Source organism: Giraffa tippelskirchi, chromosome 11 (genome assembly GCF_054371585.1).
Source record: "Giraffa tippelskirchi isolate mGirTip1 chromosome 11, T2T-mGirTip1v1.2.pri, whole genome shotgun sequence".
Classification (NCBI taxonomy): domain Eukaryota; kingdom Metazoa; phylum Chordata; class Mammalia; order Artiodactyla; family Giraffidae; genus Giraffa; species Giraffa tippelskirchi.
Window position 1 is genome coordinate 122,534,617 of NC_137285.1, and position 20,916 is coordinate 122,555,532.

General features: G+C 39.4%; 1 protein-coding gene and 1 pseudogene across 3 annotated transcripts in view; both read right to left on the reverse strand.

The window, feature by feature from the left end:
• Positions 1 to 3,712: 3,712 nt before the first annotated feature.
• The window catches only part of RRM1 (ribonucleotide reductase catalytic subunit M1), a 41,383-nt gene continuing 24,179 nt past the window's right edge, over positions 3,713 to 20,916 (reverse strand). For 2 of the 3 annotated variants that reach the window (XM_081539287.1, XM_081539285.1), the window contains 11 exons: positions 20,561 to 20,644; positions 19,290 to 19,451; positions 18,847 to 18,926; positions 16,055 to 16,256; positions 13,293 to 13,442; positions 12,861 to 13,082; positions 11,052 to 11,128; positions 8,392 to 8,527; positions 7,420 to 7,515; positions 6,160 to 6,348; positions 3,713 to 4,332 (listed from right to left, as the gene is read on the reverse strand). In XM_081539287.1, the coding sequence (XP_081395413.1) occupies positions 4,147 to 4,332; positions 6,160 to 6,348; positions 7,420 to 7,515; positions 8,392 to 8,527; positions 11,052 to 11,128; positions 12,861 to 13,082; positions 13,293 to 13,442; positions 16,055 to 16,256; positions 18,847 to 18,926; positions 19,290 to 19,451; positions 20,561 to 20,644 (1,584 nt within the window). In that variant the 3' untranslated portion in view covers positions 3,713 to 4,146. Of the gene's footprint in view, positions 4,333 to 6,155; positions 6,349 to 7,419; positions 7,516 to 8,391; positions 8,528 to 11,051; positions 11,129 to 12,860; positions 13,083 to 13,292; positions 13,443 to 16,054; positions 16,257 to 18,846; positions 18,927 to 19,289; positions 19,452 to 20,560; positions 20,645 to 20,916 lie in introns of all 3 variants that reach the window. The other variant, XM_081539286.1, reaches the window with a different exon arrangement.
• On the reverse strand, positions 17,153 to 18,588 carry LOC145525741 (transcriptional enhancer factor TEF-4 pseudogene; annotated as a pseudogene).

The following is a 20,916-nucleotide window of genomic DNA, read 5'->3' on the forward strand; positions in this document are numbered from 1 at the left end:
GGTCAAAATAACACACTCAAATAAGGAGTATGTTAACATTTTGCCTCCAAAATCCAGAGGACCACTAGGCTTTATGCCTCTCTTTTGGTTTTAAGAGCAGTCAGAACAATATATCCCTCACCATAGAAGGAATATCTCAACATGCCTCATACTACCACTGACCCCTAGAAATTTCACTGATAGAAGGTGCCTTAATTTTTGTCAGACTTATTTACTCTCTGATACACAAACGTCATACTGGTAAGTCTATAGTAGCTGTTTCTTCTTGCTCACTAGGTCCAACTTGTACCTCAATGTAATGGAGCAGTGTGATGTACAGTGGAAAGGAAAAGTGATTAAGATGAACTATAAATTATGATACTGGGCTGGAGAGCTGATATATCCCCGAGGTAGAACACATACATGGTAACCCAGACCCTTGTCTCTTGTATTTGATTAGGAATATCCAGTGATGGTATTCTACATGTCTCTATTGCCACATCACCCCATGGGCTATCAGAGGTCTCTTTACTACTGAAAAGTCATGCTTCAGTTGAGTTCAGTTGCTCAGTCGTGTCCAACTCTTTGCGACCCCATGAATTGCAGCACGCCAGGCCTCCCTGTCCATCACTAACTCCTGGAGTTTACCCAAACCCATGTCCATTGAGTCAGTGATACCATCCAACCATCTCATCCTCTGTCGTCCCCTTCTCCTCCTGCCCCCAATCCTACCCAGCATTAGGGTCTTTTCCAATGAGTCAACTCTTTACATGAGGTGGCCCAAGAATTGGAGTTTCAGCTTCAACATCAGTCCTTCCAATGAACACCCAGGACTGATCTTCTTTAGGATGGATTGATTGGATCTCCTTGCAGTCCAAGGGACTCTCAAAAGAGTCTTGTCCAACACCACAGTTCAAAAGCATCAATTCTGCAGCGCTCAGCTTTCGAACGTTGAGCTTTAAGCCAACTTTTTCACTCTCCTCTTTCACTTTCATCAAGAGGCTCTTTAGTTCTTCTTCACTTTCTGCCATAAGGGTGGTGTCATCTGCATATCTGAGGTTATTGATATTTCTCCCGGCAATCTTGATTCCAGCTTGTGTTTCTTCCAGCCCAGCGTTTCTCATGATGTACTCTGCATAGAAGTTAAATAAGCAGGGTGACAATATACAGCCTTGACGTACTCCTTTTCCTATTAGGAACCAGTCTGTTGTTCCATGTCCAGTTCTAACTGTTGCTTCTAACTGTTGCTTCCTGACCTGCATACAGGTTTCTCAAGAGACAGGTCAGATGGTCTGGTATTCCCATCTCTTTCAGAATTTTCCACAGTTTATTGTGATCCACACAGTCAAAGGCTTTGGCATAGTCAATAAAGCAGAAATGGATGTTTTTCTGGAACTCTCTTGCTTTTTGGATGATCCAGCAGATATTGGCAATTTGATCTCTGGTTCCTCTGCCTTTTCTAAAACCAGCTTGAACATCTGGAAAAGGCATGCTTAAATCTCATCAAATTAGACAACCAATTCAGGAAATTTATCCTTAGGATTCCATTCCAACAGAACCATTCTCAGTACCAAAACCTTTATTAGTCAGGGTTCTCATTCTCCAGAGAAAATAAGGTGTGTGTATATATATATATGCACACCTATACTATCTTATCTATATATTCCCTTGACCCTTGAACAATACACGGATTGGTTCTAGGACACACTAAGGGTATGAAAATCCATGGATGCTCAAGCCCCATGATACATCCATGGTTCCACATCCAGATTCAACCAATCAGATTGTGCAGTACTGTCATATTTACTGAAGAAACCCCAATATAAGTGGGTTCATGCACTTAAAACTCATGTTGTTCAATGGTCAACCATCTCTCTCCCCCCTCTCTATATATACACATATATAAAATTGTGGAACTGGGAAATCCAAAGTTGGCAGAGTAAGCCACCAGGATGGGGGCCCAGAGAAGAGCAAATATTGCAGATCAGTCCAATGGCAGTCTGGAAGCAGAAGTCCTCCTTTCTCAGGGGACCACAGTCTTCTTCCTTTTAAGGACTTTAACTAATTGGATGAGGCCACCCACATTTTGGAGGATGATCTGATTTACTCAATGAATTTAAATGCTAATTTCATCTAAAGAAACACCTTCATAGTTCTATTTAGTGTTTGATCAAATATCTAGATACTATGGCCTAGCCAGCTGACACATAAAATCAACCATCACATTGCTTAGGCTCAGAGCAAGCCTAGAGAAGTATGGGCGTGTCCTAGCACAGAGCCAATCTGCAAAGACCAAGGAAAGCTGTCAGAACATTAACTGAACATACTCTGAAGAGCAGACTTCACTGCAAAAACCTTTTGGAAACGTCTCAGAATATTTCAACAACAAAAATCACAAGCATTATAAAGAAACAGGAAAACATACACCATTCAAAGGAACAAGATAAACTGACAAAAACCACTCCAGAGAAAGCTCAGTCATCAGACTTTCCAGACAGACATTAAAACTGTCTTAAACGTAACCGAAGAGCTAAAGGAAAACAATGTAATAACAAAATCAGACTATCAACAAAGACTTAGAAATAATTAAAAGGAATCAGACATTCTAGAGCTGGAAAGAGCAAGAAGTGAAATGAAAATTTACTGGAGGGGTTCAACAGCAAAGTTGAGGAAGAAGAAAGAATAAATGAACCAGAAGATAAGACAACTGAGAGGACTGAGACCAGAGGAAAAAACAGGATGAAGAAAAGTGAACAAAGCCTAAAGGACCTGTTGAGACACTAATAAAGTGGACTGATAAATGCAACATAGAAATCCCAGAAGGAAAAGAGAGAAAGGGGCAAAATCATTATCTAAAGTAATAACGGCTGAAAACTTCCCCAATTTAACAAAAGATGTGAATCTATTATACCAAGCAGCTCAATAAAACCCTATTTAGGATAAATTCAGGGATCCACACCAAGACACATTATAATCAAACTGTCAAAAGTCATTAGTACAGTTAAACAGAAGATTACCATATATTCCAATCATTGAACTTCTAGTACATATCCAAAAGAATGGAAAGCAGGAATTCAAACAGACACTTGTGCATCAATGTTAACAGCAGCATTATTCACAATAGCCAAAAGGTGGGAACAACCCAAATGTCCATTAAGAGATGAATGGATAAACAAAATGGGGTATATGTATATATATATATACATACACAATGGGGTATTACTCAGCCTTAAAAAGATATGAAATTCTGATATGTGATACATAAATGAACCTTGAAAACATTAAGTGAAATAAGCCAGATAGAAAAGGACACATATTACGGTCCCTTCTACTTGAGATACCTAGAATAAGCAAATTGAGAGAGAGAAAGTAGAATAGAAGTTACCAGGCAATGATAGGAGAAGGGGATCAGGAATTCATTGTTTTATATATAAACTTTCTGTTTGGGATGACGAAAAAGTTCTGGAAATAGATAGTGGTAATGGCTGTACTTTGTATATGTACTTAATGTCACTAAATTGTACACTTTAAAATGGGTAAAATGGTAACATTTAGTTATGCTTATTTCACCAGTTTTTTAAAAAGAGGAAAAAGGCACACATTAAAATCAGAATTCTATATGGTATCTAAGTAATTTGTCTTAAAATTTCTTCCCTGAACTCTCAAAGAACAAAAAATGCTTTTACAAATTTGACCTTTGAAAGAAAATAAGTGACAAAATTAGTCTCACACAGTCATTCAGAAATGTTTATTATCTTTATTTCAGAATGACCTATTAAGACCTTACCCAGATAAAGGCTCCATCAGCACTTCTCACAGGTTATGACTCATTTTGTTTCTATGCACACACCAAAGTTTCCTTACCAAAACTGAAGTCACCAGAAAAGGGGTGCCATATGGGTGATAAAAACCCTACTTAATCACTCCCTATTTGCAAAATGACTTCTTTTGCATTCCTAAAACGTCTACTTTGATTCCCAATATATCAATTAAAAAAAAAATCATTACTTTCACACTTATATAGAAACAGTACTTTAAACCAATTGATCTTTCTGCTGCAAAAAGGTCCAGCAAAGCCTTACCACTTCAAGCAAACCTACTGCACCTATCTATGCTCAAGCAGTAGTTTGGCTACTGAAGAAGTGCTGGTCTCTTCTAAGCCCTTCCTCAGGACCCACACATCAGACATTCATCTCTGTTCTCCAAAGAGCACACCATGGATGCTGTGTTCCTCTCCTTTTCTTCTTCTTTTGATACCTTTTCCTTATCTTTCAGCTTTTCTTTATTTAGAGTAAACTGGATTGGATTAGCAGCTGGTCTTGTCCTTAAATAATACATCCCAGTCTTCAAACCCTAAAAGGGAAGTAAGTACAACTAATTAGGAGAAGCTGTGAGAACATTAAACATTCAAGACCAATGTTTAAAATACATTTCCATAGACCAGGTCAAACTGCTTTATCAATTTGGAATTATATCTTCTCTAGGAAGCCCCAGCTGTTTTTTTATGGGCTTCCCTGGTGGCTCAGATGGTAAAGAATCCGCCTGCAATGCGGGAGACCTGGGTTCGATCCCTGGGTTGGGAAGATCCCCTGGAAAAGGGAAAGGCTACCCACTCCAGTATTCTTGCCTGGAGAATCCCATGGACAAAGAAACCTGCTGGGCTGCAGTCCATGGGGTCGCAAAGAGTCAGACATGACTGAGTGACTAGGCATGGCACAAACACAGCACAGGAAGCCCTCTCAAAAACAATTAAAGAGAGAGGAGACAGACAGTACACGCTATCCTTCACCACTAAAACAAGCTTATCTGTTTCAAAATGTCAAATGTTTTTGTTCTCTAGTCTTTTTTTGTTTGTTTATGTGTATGACTTCCAAGTGTACCTAAGAAAACGTGTCTGCTTTAGATTATAACTATTTAGAGGTCTAGACCATTTCTCTGTTTAAGAACAGATAACGACTATTTCATGGATAAGAACCATCAGCTTCTATTCAGCACCCCCAGTCCTGGAACACAGTACAAGTTCAATAAAAGTTTGTTAAATAAAAGGAAAAAATGATAATCCTATATGGAGAAGGCAATGGCAACCCACTCCAGTACTCTTGCCCGGAAAATCCCATGGATGGAGGAGCCTGGTAGGCTGCAGTCCATGGGGTCGCTAAGAGTCAGACACGACTGAGCGACTTCACTTTCACTTTTCACTTTCATGCATTGGAAAAGAAAATGGCAACCCACTCCAGTGTTCTTGCCTGGAGAATCCCAGGGACGGTGGACCCTGGTGGGCTGCCGTCTATGGGGTCGCACAGAGTCGGACACGACTGAAGTGACAGCAGCAGCAGCATAATCCTATATAAATACCTAGAATATTGTTAGGGAATACGAATACATTAGGGACTTCCCTGATTGTTCAGTGGTTAAGAATCTGCCTCACAATGCAGGAGACATGGATTTGACCCCTGGTTCGGGAACTAAGATCCTACATGCTGCAGGGCAACTAAGCCTGCACCACAACTACTGAGCCAGCACACTCCAGAGTCCAAGCACCACAACTAGAGGGTCTGCGTGCCCCAACAAAAAAGAACCTGCATGCCACAACTAAGACCTGATCCAAGTCAAATAAATAAAAATAAATATTTTTTTTTAAAAAAAGAATACATTATAGACTCACAGGTCCTTACAGCTGGCAGTGACTAGCTAAATGATTGGCTTTTATCCTGTTTTTAAGCTGGGAAACAATGGATATTTTTGAATAGTGGGTTTATGTATAGTTTTATTTTAGGAATGGTAGCAGGACACAAGCTGGCCTAGAGTGGAGATACCAGAAGCAAAGAGATCAGTTAAGAACTTAAGAATAAAGGTGGTGGTGGCCATGGAATAGAAAGAAAGGCATTCAAGAAATAGTACAAAGGAACAATCAACAGCACACAGTGAATGACTACATGGGAAGTAAAGCAAGGATCACAAATAACTCCTATGAGGTTTCAAGCTTCGAATAAAATAATCCCACCCAAAATAAGAAAATTCAAAGCGAGAACTTCATCTAGTATAAACCTATGCGTTAGTTTTAACATATTGGACTTAAAGTGAAAGAACTTCCAGGTGGCAATATTTAATAGGTAGCTAGAATATAAAACTCTGTCCCAATTCTAAAATATTCCTTGTTGGTTGACTTCCTCCACCAACCTGTTTCCAGCCGTAGAAGTGCATACTAGTGAGTTTGCCATAGTTAGGCTCAGCAATATGTATGTTCAAAGATTGGCTTTGATCAATGAAAGCACCTCTCTCGGCTGCCATCTTGAGTACAGTTTTCTGAGAGATTTCCCACACGGTCTTATAAAGCTGCTTCAGGTCATCAGGAATTTCTGGTATGCTCTGAAGAAGGTAAAGCAGATGCTATTGTACTCTGGTTGAAGAAAGCAGTATGATTAATAGAATGATGACCCCCAGGGTCTGGCCGTGATTCTACTTCCAGCTGGATCTGATCCTAGCCATTCCATTTAATACAGTATGATCCTTATCAAGTTTCCTAAGACTACTCACTTCCCACTTGCAAAGTCCAATAAAACCCCATCTAATCAACAAAATATCAATCTGGTGGTAGTTATGTAAGATTCATCTTTAATCGGTTAATGGCCAAAACATTCACTGTTTTAGAGGCACTTAATAAAGGAAGGACAGATGAAAGCTAAGCAATAAATGACCCTTGAGTTTTGCAGAAAATACAAAAACTCAGGGCTGTAACTCACAGAAACATGACCCAAGGAAGCAATGAGACAAAAACCCTTTAAATATGGTAGGACTCCACAAACTCCACTCGAAGTCAATAGAAATAAGGCTTTCTTATTTCTTAGGTCTAGGGTTAGCGTGCATCAAAACATAGACTGGCTAATGCTATAGTTTCCATCAGCAAATACAGAAATGTTACAGGAATCTTTATCTGTGTTGTTGAGCAGACCAATATCTAATAAGTGGCCTCTATCTACAAATAAATGCTTCTTGATTCTCAATTGCAAATACTTTATTGTTAAACACTATTTGTGGCTCTGTCTTTTGAACTATCAGTCTTCAATCTCCATCAAACTTTTTAATTAAGTTTGACTCTAATTTCAGGCTTTACATCACTGGTCACCAAACTCTGATGCACTTTGGAATTATCTAGAGACTCTTTAAAAAATACTGATGCCTGAACTCTCATTCCCAGACATTTAATTGGTATGGGTACAACCTAAGCTTCAGCTTTAATAGCTCTTTAATGTATTCTAATGTGCAGAGAAGTTGGGAACCACTGCTTTATACTGCTGCACAAACAAGAGGGTAAGGCCTAGATATATGACCAGAGTGAACAGCCATTCTTTCTCTGTATTGCCTGGGATAATTGAGAAGGTACCAATGTTCAAGTTAGCTCCTGAAGAGCACATTGTCTTTTTTTGGGTCATTCTGTACCTGGATGGAGCCATTGCATGCAATAATCTGATTTTTCATCTCTTCATTCCACAAGCCCCGCTCAGTAAGATCTTTTAGTAAGTGAGGATTTACAATCTGAAAGGAAAAGGAGAAAAAATGTGAAAGAACAAACAACAACAGGGCCTGAAGAGGATTACAGACTTGGAGTTTAACACTGGATTGCTTGGTAAATTCTATTTTTCGTGAAACTGAGAGACATGTCCCATCACATGAAAGCTATATTCCTCTAAAATCCTGATACCTGTTATTTAAAACATAACATACGGTACTTGCAAAAGTGAAAGAAGCTAACTGCCTAAGCTGGGTATGTAGAATGATTCTTTTCTTGTTTTAAGTATGGACACAATAAATACTTGAGAAAATTATAAATGTACCCAACCCAAACCTTACAGAAATTTACTTCAGAATATTTGTAAATTGACAAATAAATATCTTTTAAATTGAGTGGTTCTCAACCTGCACATGAGAATTACTTGGGAACCTCAAAAAAAAAAAAACAACAACAACAAACAACACTGGTCCTTCCCATCAGAAATTCTAATTTGTAACCAAGGCTGAGAACCACTATCTTAAAAGATACTTCTATACATCTTGAGTATCATCAGCTTAAGCATTTGAGGCTATAGTATATGTATTATAGTTTAGCACACAACATATAGTGTAATATATGACATATACTACATGATTAAAGAATGGTTGCACATTACATGAACTCTAATATCAACAAGTTGCTTTCATACTCAACCCTCAATCCTTTGTTCTTTTTACAGATATTTGTAAAATGTCTACTATATGCTGAAATAACATAAATAATATTAGAGATGACAGCTCACTTTATCAAAACTTTGCCCCCATTCTAAGATAGAGGGGCATCCTAGATATGAGTAGCATTTACTCCTAACATCAGGCTTCTAAGAGACTTTCCAGTAGGTCTGGCTGAAATCTTCTCACCTGAAATTCTCCTGACAAGACTCTGCGAGTGTAGATGTTACTGGTATAAGGTTCAATTGACTCATTATTTCCCAGTATCTGAGCAGTTGAAGCAGTAGGCATCGGGGCAATAAGTAAACTGTTTCTTATACCATACCTGAAGAAAAGGAGATTATTAGGTGTTGGTCCTCATGCCACTATCTGTCAGGAAGACAGCTACTTTAAGTATTGTAGTAAAGCAGTTGCTGTAATACCATACATGCACTACACTCACATGCTGACGTTTGCATTTAACCCCTACAGGGATGCAGCTCTACAGTTTGCCCCTCTCCTAAATGAATGACTGATTCCTAAACAGAATTAGCACAATTTTTACTGCTGACAATCCTTATCATGCCGTGACTTATGTCACTTAAGAATCACAGCACTTGATACACCATCTTGCCCAAAGAAACACTCAAATGGCTGTTGGAGAGTCCCCACCTGTTTCGGGTACACTCATTTAACCCTCACTCTTTTCTAAGAGACTATGTGATCACTGTGCCAGGCTCTTTAAGGAAACTTCATAATGTGAAAGTGGTAAGAACCAAACATCTAGCACCATAATTCTTCATTATACTGAATAGGATAATGAATAGAGAAAATGACACTCAAAGTATAATATTCCTGACTTCCTCTATCACCTAGTTAATTAAAGTTCCTAGAAGAACGCTAACACCTTTTGACTCTATTCAGTGCCAAAGAGTGTGCTTAAAAATGTAGTACCTGAGCTCTGAAAATCTTCAAACTGTCCTAAGCACATCTTTCAAAGCTCAGCCTAGGGACTTCCCTGGTGGTCCAGTGGTTAAGAATCTGCCTTCCAATGCAAGAGATGTGGGTTTGCTCTCTGGTTGAGAAACTAAGATCCTACATGCCTCAGGGCAACTAAGCCCATGTGCCTCAGTGAAGAACCAGCACGGCCAAAATAAGTTAACAATAATAGTAGTAATAAAATAGTAATAATAAAAACCTCAGCTGAAGAGATATCTATGCTAGAACATCTTTTCTGACCAGGCAGACAACACTAAGTAAAACTGTCAAATACAAGTATTTGCATTGCAAATATTTTTTATGACCTGTACCTTTACATATATTTTATTTGTGTACATGTCTTACCTTAGTTTCTCAAGCACAAAGAGCTTGCCTTTGCTACATTCCATACCTCTAGATTCACACAGTACTTAGCATAGAGCCTCATATCCTAATGGAGTGTGTACAACTGAAATTTCAACTTCTCTATGTCACTTTCTAATTGTGAGACATCAAGTAAACCACCAACTATCTCCATGTCTTTATTTCCTCAGTAAAGTGGACAGTGGTTTCCTGTCCACAGAAAGGAAAATGTTTTGAAAAGTCACATACATCCGAACTATGGAATCATCTGTAATCACTAAAAACATTAGGTAGATTTGCATATACTAAAAGAGAAAGATCTCCAAAATAAATCACTAAATAAAAAGTCTTAGAATGTGTCAAGTTTGATCACATCTGCAAACGAAATGAAAAAGGTCTAGAAATATACACACCATTCATGCTGGTGATCTCTGAGAAAAGAAATAAGCTGGTTTTTTGTTTGTTTTGTAGGACAAGTGGTTGGCAGAAGAGGTATAAAAAACGGCTTTTACTTTCTATTTTATTTCCGTACTTGAACTTTATTAACAATGAATGTGTATGTTGAAATTTTTATTTTAATTTTGAAACTTTAAAAAGTTATACATAAAAAACATTTAAACTACAGTATTTTGAGAAAAAAACAAAGTAAAAAAATAGAGTTCAGGGGTATTTTTGTAAAAATTGAATTTGCATGTAAATACACACGTATATACAAACCCAGAAGAAAATCTGAGGATGACAGACAGAAAAATACAAACAGGTTTTTTAGGGGGAGGTGGTATTGGGACCATTTTCATTTTACTCCCTTTTCACTTGTATGTTTTTCTATTGTCTAACATATATTATTTGAGCAATGAAACAATCTGAAGGTAAACGGGTATTTTCAAAGAGCATTTTAAAGCTACTGCTTCCTTCTGCAAACATTAAACACTATGTATATTCATTAACCTGGACATGTCAGACAGTCATGATAGAAAGCAAAAGCAACTTGTTTCATTATGGACTCAGTAAAACATTCTGCCTGCACTCAAATTTCTTATGTTTATCAATTGAAAAGGCCTACAAAGACTCAATTTTTACATTTTTCTTTCCAACAGTTTAATATATTAAGCCCTCCAAAAGCTCTTTAAATTCCCTAATGTAGTCCTATGATAATTAGTTCAGTGAAAGCCATTTATATGCTCAATGTAATTAAGCAGTAAATAAAAGTGGAAAACATTTAAAAAGCAAACACACTTGGAAATATGAATGCTTAATGAGAAAAAGAATTACCTGTTCTTGCTAGTTAAGCCCCTAAAACAAGATCAACTAATAATACCTCCCAGGTATTAAAATGCTTTCACTGCAGGCTGCTGTACATATATTGTCCTAGGAAGTATTTTCACAATAACAGTTCTATAGATAGGTCCTTTTAGTCCCATTTAAAAAAGATGAATTTCAGAAGCTAAAATAACATACCTAGGTTCAAAAGAGCCAGGATGAAGACCCGAACCCTCTTCACTTCAAAGCTACTTTACATCTCTACTTACTTTGCAATCTTCTCCTTGAGAAGGTTCCAGTCCCACAGGTCTGTTGGAGTAACATTCCACATATCATACTGAAGGATCTAAGTAACAAACAACCCAAATTGATGATAAATCATTCGATGACCATCTGAAACTATGACAAAAACCAAGCAAATGACTAACTGCCATGTCCCCATATCCCAACAAATGCTGTCTAGTAAGGAGTATAAGGCCCAGAGATTTTCCTAGACAAATTGCTATGAGTCATATTGATTCAAAGCAGGCTGATTAAGGCTTACCTCTTCCCCTTATCCCTGCTGAGTCCTCTCACAAGACCCATATCATCTCTACAAACCAGGAAATTTTAACAAATGAAAGCGTGTTGCTGAAATGTATTCCCTTTTTATACAATAAAAGAATTACTCTACCCTCTACCTTCACCTTTCTTTACAGCCTTGATCTATCCTATCTCTAAATATTATCTACTTAGCTAATTAACACCTATTTTCAAACAATGTAGAGTTCCTAAATATCAGCAGGAACTATGAGAACTAAATCTAACATCTTATTTTACAGGGAAGAGAATCATCCTACTGGGGATAAAGGCAGTGTGATGGCAGAAGGCTAGGACAGCACTCAGATTCCCACTTCCTGGGGTATAGGCCCTCATACTCGCCTCCTCTTTAGTATATACAGGACCTGGAAACACGATGGACGTCACTCACACAACTGTGACAAATGTGAAGGGTTTCTAAAGATGCAATTGAGGTTGAGAATCATTTTAATTTTTTAGCAAAAAGGGAGATTATCCTGGGTGGCCCTGACCTGACAAATGAAAATGCCCCAAATGGTGACTGGACTGGGCTCTTCTTTAAATGAGGGACTCTCCCTCCTATTGACTTTGAAGAAGCAAGATGCCATGAGCTCGAGAACTGCAAGGAAATGAACAACCAGGTGAGCTTGGAGGAGGACTGAGCCTGAGATGAGACCACAGCCTCTACTGACATCTAGACTGTAGCTTTGCGAGACCCAGAGATTAAGCTAACCCAAGTCTGCACTCCTGACCCATGGAAATTGATACTGAATGTTATGTTGTTTTAATCTGCTAAGTTTAGTTATAGAAAACTAATACCTGGGAGTTCCCTGGTGATCTAGTAGTTAGGATTCAGTGTTTTCACTACTGTGGGCTCAGGATCCCTGGTCAGGGAACTAAGATCCTGCAAGCTATGCATGGCACTGCTCCCTTCCCCACCCATCCAAAAAGAAAAAAAAACTAACTCAGCATTCTTCCTACGTCTTTTAGCAACAATTAGTTTTAAATAAAAGAGATTAAAATAGAATATACTTTTTACTCCAGAGGACAGAAGGACCATATGAGCTTCAGATGTCTGGTGTAACAAACTACAACTTTAGTGGCTTAAAATAACAAAAATTTATTCTCTTGCAGTCTTGAAGGCCGGAAGCCCAAACTCAGTATGTTGGGAAGGCCCCCTCCGTCCCCAGGCTCTAGAGGAGATTCTCTTCTTTGCCTCTCCCAGCTTCTAGTGGCTTCAGTTCTCCTGGGCTGTGGCTACATCTCTCCAACCTCTGCCTCTATGGTTGTGTTGCTCCTTCTTCTCTGTGTCTTTTGTAAGGAAAACTGTCACTGGATTTAGGGCCTGCCTGGAAAATCCAGGATAATCTCCTCAATTATATCTGCAAAGACCCTTTTTAAACCAAATAATTTAACAGTCAGAGGTCCCAGACATTAGGATGTGAGCATCTTTTTGAAGGCTACCATTAAGCCTACTACAGGAACTCACAGGCAAAGAGAAATTTCATCCATATACTTACTCCTTTGCTGACTGGAGAGCCCTCATAGGTTTCATATGGGCCATACTCCTTGGCCAGGTCACAGCTGGCTTCCAAGGCTCCATAATAAATGGTTTCAAAGATCTGCTTATTCAATAACTGGGCCTCTGGACTCTCAAAAGGGTACCTCATCAGAATAAAAGCATCTGCCAGACCTTGTACCCCAATTCCAATGGGGCGATGGCGTTTATTCGATAAGCTTGCCTTTGTGCCAACAGATTTAGAAAAGAAAGAAATGACATTAATGAACAGTAAAACCAACATTCTGTACCAAATGACACACACGCTCTCTCTATTTCAGTCTTCTCACACCATTCCAATGATAACCATTTACATAATGACTAGAAGACTATGATAAACTCCTTCCACCTTGGATTTCAACTATTACCAATAAGCAGAGAAATCTATTCATACCTCTGGGATAGGGTAGTAGTTAATATCAATAATTTTATTCAAGTTTCGGACAATGACTTTGGTGACTTCAGCCAACTTTGTAAAGTCATATGTGTGTTCTGATGTGACATACATATTCAGGGCCAGGGAAGCCAAGTTACAGACTGCAACCTAGAATTTGAAGAAAAAGGGTCAAGAATCACATGATTTTTATTTCAATGACACTACCCTGTAAACCTCTAACCCTTGCTGACATTAAAGTTTTAGTTTCTATCTTTGACTGTTCCTCTTCACCATTCACCAGTTCATTTCTAAATCCCAGTACCTATTCACATGTGTGAACTGTTACATGCACCAGTGAAACAGGTTAAGATGCGGGAAGAACCATATGCTCCATAGTACAATGCTCTATTACCAGACATATGTCACACTGTGCTATAATTTTTTATGTATGTCAGTAGATGTGCACCGTCTAATACAACAGCCACTAAATAAAAACTACATGAAATTTAAAATTCAGTTTCTTAATTGCACTAGTTATATTTCAAATGCTCAGTAGCCACCCAATACAGAACATTTCTATCACTGTAAAAAGCTGTTCCAAATTACACATGTCTACCTCATCCTCACTGAGACTCCAACAGCCCATAACAAAGGATCCAAGCTTGAATTTTAAAAAAACTCTTTAGGTGATTCTTACTGCACTAAATGGTGAGCTTTTTCAGGTTAGGGATATCTTTTTTATCCTTATATTTTCAGGACTAGCACCACCACACCTGGCATATAGCAAATGCTTAATAATATTTAATGAATATACTTCCTTCGCCATTTTGATTATGACTATCCCAATCCAAACTCTCAACTCCTCTCACTTAGACTCCCTCATGCCTTTCATACCTAATCAATTCTACACATGGTGACAAAGTACCCATTTTAAAACATAGCTCGAATCACATAAGCCTGATAAAAGCAAGGGAGAAAAATAAGGCAGAAAATTGGGGCTAAGGATGGAAGGAGTGCCATTTTTAAATAGAGTCGTCAAGGGAGATACCACTGAGAATGTGACATATGAAGAAAGAACTGAAGAAGTTAGAAAGCAAGTCACATGGCTCTCTGGGGAAAAGAGCATTTTACCACTCAAAACTCCTGCAGCAGGAGTATGCTTGATATGTTTGAGAAATGGCAGTGAAATTAGTAGGGTTGGAGTACAGTGAGCAAGGGGAAAAATAAGAACAGATGAGGTGGGATACTCAGTTGTGTACCATCTCACAGGGCATTATAAGGACAGAAATGAGGTAAAGATACATACTACAGCATGGACAAAAGGCCCAGTATTACAAGATTCCATTCATATGGAATGCCCACAACAGACAAATCCAGAGACATAAAATAGATCAGTGTTGCCAGGGGCTGGGTGAAGAGGGGGACAGAGAGTGAATGCTAACAGGTACAAAGTTTCTTTCTAGGGTGATGACAGTGTTCTAGAATTAGTTATCAGTGATATTTGTACAACCTTGTGAATATACTAATAAAAAACCATGGAATTGCATCCTTTAGAAGGGTGAAATTTATGGTATGTGACTTATATCTCAATTTTTAAAAAATGAACAAAGTCTGGAAGTTGGAAAGTCAAAGATAACTATTGTGCTGAGAATGGTATGATCTGATTTTTTGTTTTTAAAAAAGGTCATTTTATTTTCCGTAATAGTCTATCTTATATAACAATATAAGTATATGTCAATTTCCTCCAACTGAATTGTAAGTTTCTAGAGGGCAAGGACTGAGACACGTTTATTTATATCTCAGAGCACCTAGTCCAGTGTCTTACACATGGCTGGTGGTCAGTAAACTTTGTTAAATCAAACTGCAAGCTCAGCAATATGTTCAGCTCACTTACCATGTTCTTTGACTTTTCATCTGTCATGTTTTTAGGTCCTAGAATTCAGGATCTGTTCCTTCCTCCTCATTTTCATAGCTACATCCAATATCCACACAGTCCGTCATCTGACTAACGCAACAATCTCCATAAAACTGCTTCTCACACTAAGCCATTCTATAACCAGAATCAAGAGCTAGCCTTCCCATCCTAGCAACGCTATTTTCCTTTCAGAAATCTAAAAGGGCTTTCCTATGTCTGAGATATTCCAGCTTTCATGTACTTTCTCTCTTCCCTCAACCACAGCCATCCTTCCATACACCAAACCTTAATGTATCTGTTCCATCAAAATAAACTTACTTTCCACTCACTGCACAAAACCTATCCCTGTCTCTGATCTGTCATACCAGCGGTTCTTCCCAAATAGAAAGCTTTTTCATAAACTTCTTTTTAAAATAACCAAATCTACATCCCATTTCCAGCCTTGCCTCTTCTGTGAATGGCCTTAAAGATTTGAGATGAGAATTTTGTCTTGTATTCACTGAAAGGACTTTCATGCTTACATACTTTAAACTGAACGCGCACTCTAACACGTTACTGTGTTTGTCCTAACTCTAACCTAAAGAATTATGTACTGCTATTTTTCTCAAGAAAAGATTATTACAACAATGTGTGTGTAAGAAAAAGTCGACAGTCTTTTCTATATGGCTCAGACTAAAAGATTTTTAAGGGCACACATCACACCTCTTCCTTTCTTTATAGTCTATTTCAGTGCCCTTCTGCTTATAGCAAGCTATGAACACTCCCTTCACTCAACTCAAGGGAAATCAAGCAAGAGATTCACAAACAATTCACAAACTCCTAAGATTCTTCTCTCAGTACCCAAGACAGAAGTTTTTCTACCTACCTCATCTTTGCTGGTATACTCCACTATTTCTGTACACAGGTTGCTGCATTTGATGGTTCCCAAGTTCTGCTGGTTGCTCTTCCGATTACAGGAATCTTTGTAGAGCATGTACGGGGTGCCTGTCTCTGTCTGAGACTCAATGATGGCATACCAAAGCTGCTGAGCTTTTATAACTTTGCGGACATGACCTTCTTTCTCATACCTGGAAGGCAAAGCTAGTATTATTTTAATGTTCCCTAAGAAAATCTTTATTGCAGACAACATGAAGAGAAACACCAAAATATAAAATATTGAAAACTCTTTAATTTCTTACTAAGTTTTGCTAAGGGAAAAAAATTAGGAATGTGATACACATTTTACTATGGCTAAAGCCAGATCCACTAAATCAATAATACCTTTCATGATAAAAAGGAACAAAGACTGAAGTAGTTAAATAGTGCCATTGTGCTACAGCAGTACTCTGGTGCTACTACTTAATGAACTACTGGCACCTGCATCCCAGTTGCTCTCAATTCCTGTGTACAATACAAAAGCATAACTTGCTTTATCAAATGTACTTTATAACAAAGCAAATTAATAACCCTGCTAAATAACTCTGCATTATTTTTTTAGAGGATCAATTAAAACATGATTTAACTTGAACACCTATTTACATGTCCCAAAGATTTCTGTTCTGTTTTTTAATAATTATCTTTTGTTATATTAAAAAAGAAATATTTCCAGGGCCCACCTGGTCTGCTCCTGCACAGAAAGGGTTAACTTTCAATATTTGATTATCAGGGTACTGGGATGCGGGTGGTAAGGAGAGGCAGACTGGGAAGAGGGAGGGAGCTGAACAACAGAGAGGGACAAGCCAATGTGTAACTGGGGCCCTCCAAAACATCCAAAACAGAAAAGGGGGATGGTGCCTGTCAGAGACAGAACCAGTGCTGTCCCAAGGGTTGTCACACTTCTGTTCCCCCTGTGTCTAATGCTCTGGAGTGATCTGTCCTTTCAGACACCTCTGTGAGGTTCCAATGTCAGGATCCATCCTTTCCTCACAGTCCCAGCACATTCAACTCACAACCCAGCTTTTAAGGAGCAGCCCCTCCCCAAGTTAGAGGAAAGCTGGAGGTCCTTCCTGAGCGGAGGGTTTTCTGGGGATGAGCCACTTCTGGGGTCCCCCTTCAGTCCCTAACCAGGTGGTAAATGTGGTGCTGGACACCCCGCTCACTGGTGAAGACCTCGAAGATGTAGGTGGTGCAGAGCAGCAGTTCCCAGGTGTCTCTGGTTGTCACCACCTGGAGGATGGTGAAGTTCTCCAGGATGCTGTTCACTGCATGGCACTCCAGCAGCTGCCGCAGCTCGTGCAGAAAATTCACCAGGTGCTTGCACATGGGTGAGTGCAACATGTGGTACACAAACCTCCCATCCTCCAGCAGGGAATGTTCCGTCTCCACCTTCTCTACCATCTGCTTGCCAAAGGAATAGACCTTGAAGGAACGGGCGAGGATCATGTGCTCCAGGCTCTCATACTGGCTGCTCTCTCCACAGAAGCCACTGCTGCCGCCGGTGGCCCCACCTCCTCACCACGTGGGCCCCAGGTCAGGTCCACCCAGAACCTGACCAGGAAGAAAGTGTGGGTGGCCCCACAGTTATACACCTCCTATATCCCCTCTTTTTTCAGGGAATTTGTCATAGATCTGTCAGATGTCCACACTCTCGAGGCAGGGCACTCCAGGGTTGGGGCAGTGCAGAATGATGTGTACAAACAGGTGCTGTGACCGAGCAGTGCCCAGACCCCAAGCCTACCAGGCTGGGGGTGATGTGGCAGGTGGGGGCAAAGCAAGGGGTGAGAGGGCTTAGGAAGCTCATACCCTGGCAGAGCAGTAGATGGAGGAGTCAGTGACAAGGAGAACAGTGTCTTTGAGAATGGCTTCACATCTGGAACATTCCAGGAGGGCCCAGAAGCCCCGACCAAAACTGGAAAGGTTCTGGGGCCTGAGGGTTGGTGGGACACAGTCTGGCCTGCAGGGAAGGTGCTGAGATGAGCTGGGCAAAGGACACAGTAGTCATTGTCTGGAAAGCCTTGTCCTTGGAAACCTGGTCCACATTCAGCGCCTTGAGCATCAACTGGATTTCCCCAGATTTCTCTTGGGCCAAAGCCTGGACATGACTAGAGACTGTTTGAGAGTTTAGGTCTTCCATGTTCTCAGTTTGATGTCGCAGGCAATCAGTTTATCACAACCATACAACTTGCCTCCACTGAATAGGATTTTCCACTGGCCACAGGGTAGGTAAGTGGCAGTGGCCTCCTGGAAGCTCTGCTCGATGTCTGTACTCCAGACACCTTCTGCATCTGTCAGGGCCCTCATCGCCCCCCACCCCCTCACTGCCCTCCTCATTTCCTTCCGTACTTCCTGTCCAGTCACTGCCATTGGGAGTGTTCCCTTCCCTGGGCATCCTGGCCAGGGGAGTGGAGGTAGGTTTGTCAAGAGTAATTTTTTGGCCACACCACACAGCATGCTGGATCTTAGTTCCCCAATTGGGGATCAAATCTGTGGCCCCGGCAGTGGTAGAGTGGAGTCTTAACCACTGGACAGCCAGGGAAGTCCCTCCAAAGTTTTAAGAAAGACAAACCAAAATTTTGGTGAAGATTCAGGAAGAAAACATACTAAAACAAAATTACTAGTCACATTCTCTTCTAGATGCTTCTGAAGAATCCTAGAAACTAGCTAACGACTGACATAGTTTTGAAATTTACATCGTGTAAATAAGGTTAAAACATTATTACTTTTATATTTTTCCCATACCTTTCATACAGCTTCTCAAACTCTTCTCCCCAAACCTCATCCAGACCAGGACACTCGTTTGGACACATCAAAGACCAGTCCTGCAAAGGGAAGAAGAGTACCAACCATAAGAAATTTCAAATAACCAATCACACATGGTCCATTAGGAATACTGCAAGGGAGAGGGTGGCCTCCAGAGACTGTCTTAAAATTCTTCTTTAGAAATAATATTTAGGCTCAAGTCCAAACATCTAGTTCTGCCTATTTGTTCATGACTTTTCAAGCATTTATAGCATCTGCTTTAGAGAATAAAAATCCAAGAAGGTGAGAATGGCATCTCTTGCTCAGCATGCCTTGCTGTTGCATAACATATAAGTAGATTCTTCCTAAGCATGATTTAAGATGACTGAGGAGAAAACTCATATGAATCAAATTGTTATTACCAACAAGTACCTATCTCTCACCTGATTAGTCTCCACTCGCTTCATGAAGAGATCTGGAATCCAAAGGGCAAAGAAAAGGTCCCTGGCACGCTGCTCTTCCTTTCCTGTGTTCTTCTTTAAATCAAGGAACTCAAAGATGTCTAAATGCCAAGGTTCCAGGTAAATAGCAAATGCCCCAGGTCGCTAAGGGTAAATAAATCATCATTCTTTTCAGAATCAGAATGAAATAAAGGAACTTCATATTTTCCAAAGCACTTCAATAATATCTTCTTGGATCTTCACTACAATTAATGAATTACATGAGATAATACAAATAAAAGTACTATAAAAATATAAAGTAGTAGTATTTCTCTTACAATCCTAGGTGTAAAAAAGAACAATTAACACAAAGAAAATGTAGAACAAGAAAGACTAAATAATTTACCCAAAGTGACACAGTGAACTAGAGATGGAGCTTCCTCTTCAGCTGTCATGCAGCTCACTTTACACTTCGTGACGTGTATGTAAAGCCCAAAAAATTGCTTTAACTTTGACAATAAGTTGTGCTTCTATTAAAGATCACAAAAAGGTGGTATGTCTTATCAAGGTCCTCACAGATTCCATTAGATAGGCTAGATGGTTGCAAAGTATCCTGCTGATAACATTGGAAAAATGGCCCAATACTCTCTATTTTCCCTCTATAAAACAGGCCAAGTTTTGCTTTTTGTTGCTTTTTGCTTTTTTTTTTTTAAATAAAAACCTAGAAAACATATTACAACCCCTTTGCACGGTTAGGTATCAGTATGTGCTTAATCGCTCAGACGTGTCCAACTCTTGCGACCTCATGGACTATAGGCTGCCAGGTTCCTATGTCTATGGGGATTCTCCAGGCAAGAATGCTGGAGTGGGTTGCCATGCCCTCCTCCAAGGTATCAATATGAGTCACTACTTGAGAAATTTTTGGCAAATAAACTGTCTTGTAAGAAAGCTGACTAGATCATTGGCTGCCTGCAGCCAAGGATAAAGTATGTATGTGTAGGAGTGATGGATGATTAATACAAAGGTACACAAGGAAACACATTGGTGTGGCAATGTTCTATGGCTTGACTGGTGTGATTATACAAGTATATAATGATCAAACTGTATACTTCAAGTGTCTATACTTTAAAATAAGTAAAAATTATGCACATTAAATTGATCATAAAAGTGGAAAAAGACAGAGTTGCTAGAAACACACACAGTGAGCTATCTTACTATGAGCTTATATGAGATTTTCAGTTCTGATTTCTAGGACTTTCAATCACAAAGCTTACCTTGTTTCCACCTTGATCCACATATCGAGCTGTGTTGTTATATACTCTCAGCATCGGCACAAGACCATTAGAATTGCCATTAGTCTGAAAAAGAAACAGGATAAAGGCATCTGGAGGAGCAAGAGGGGTTCAGCAAGGAAAAGAAGAAAATGGCTCAACAGCAGGCAAATTACTCTCTCCCAGTCTAGCTTCATCTGCTCCCCATCTCCACCTCTGCTTTGAAAACATAATGCCTAACATAAAATAAAACTGTGGAATAAATTACAAATATGTACAACATTATTTCATGGCATCTCTAGCTTACAATGAGAAATAACAACTATAAGTCAAACAAATCCAAAATCAGGATAGCTGAA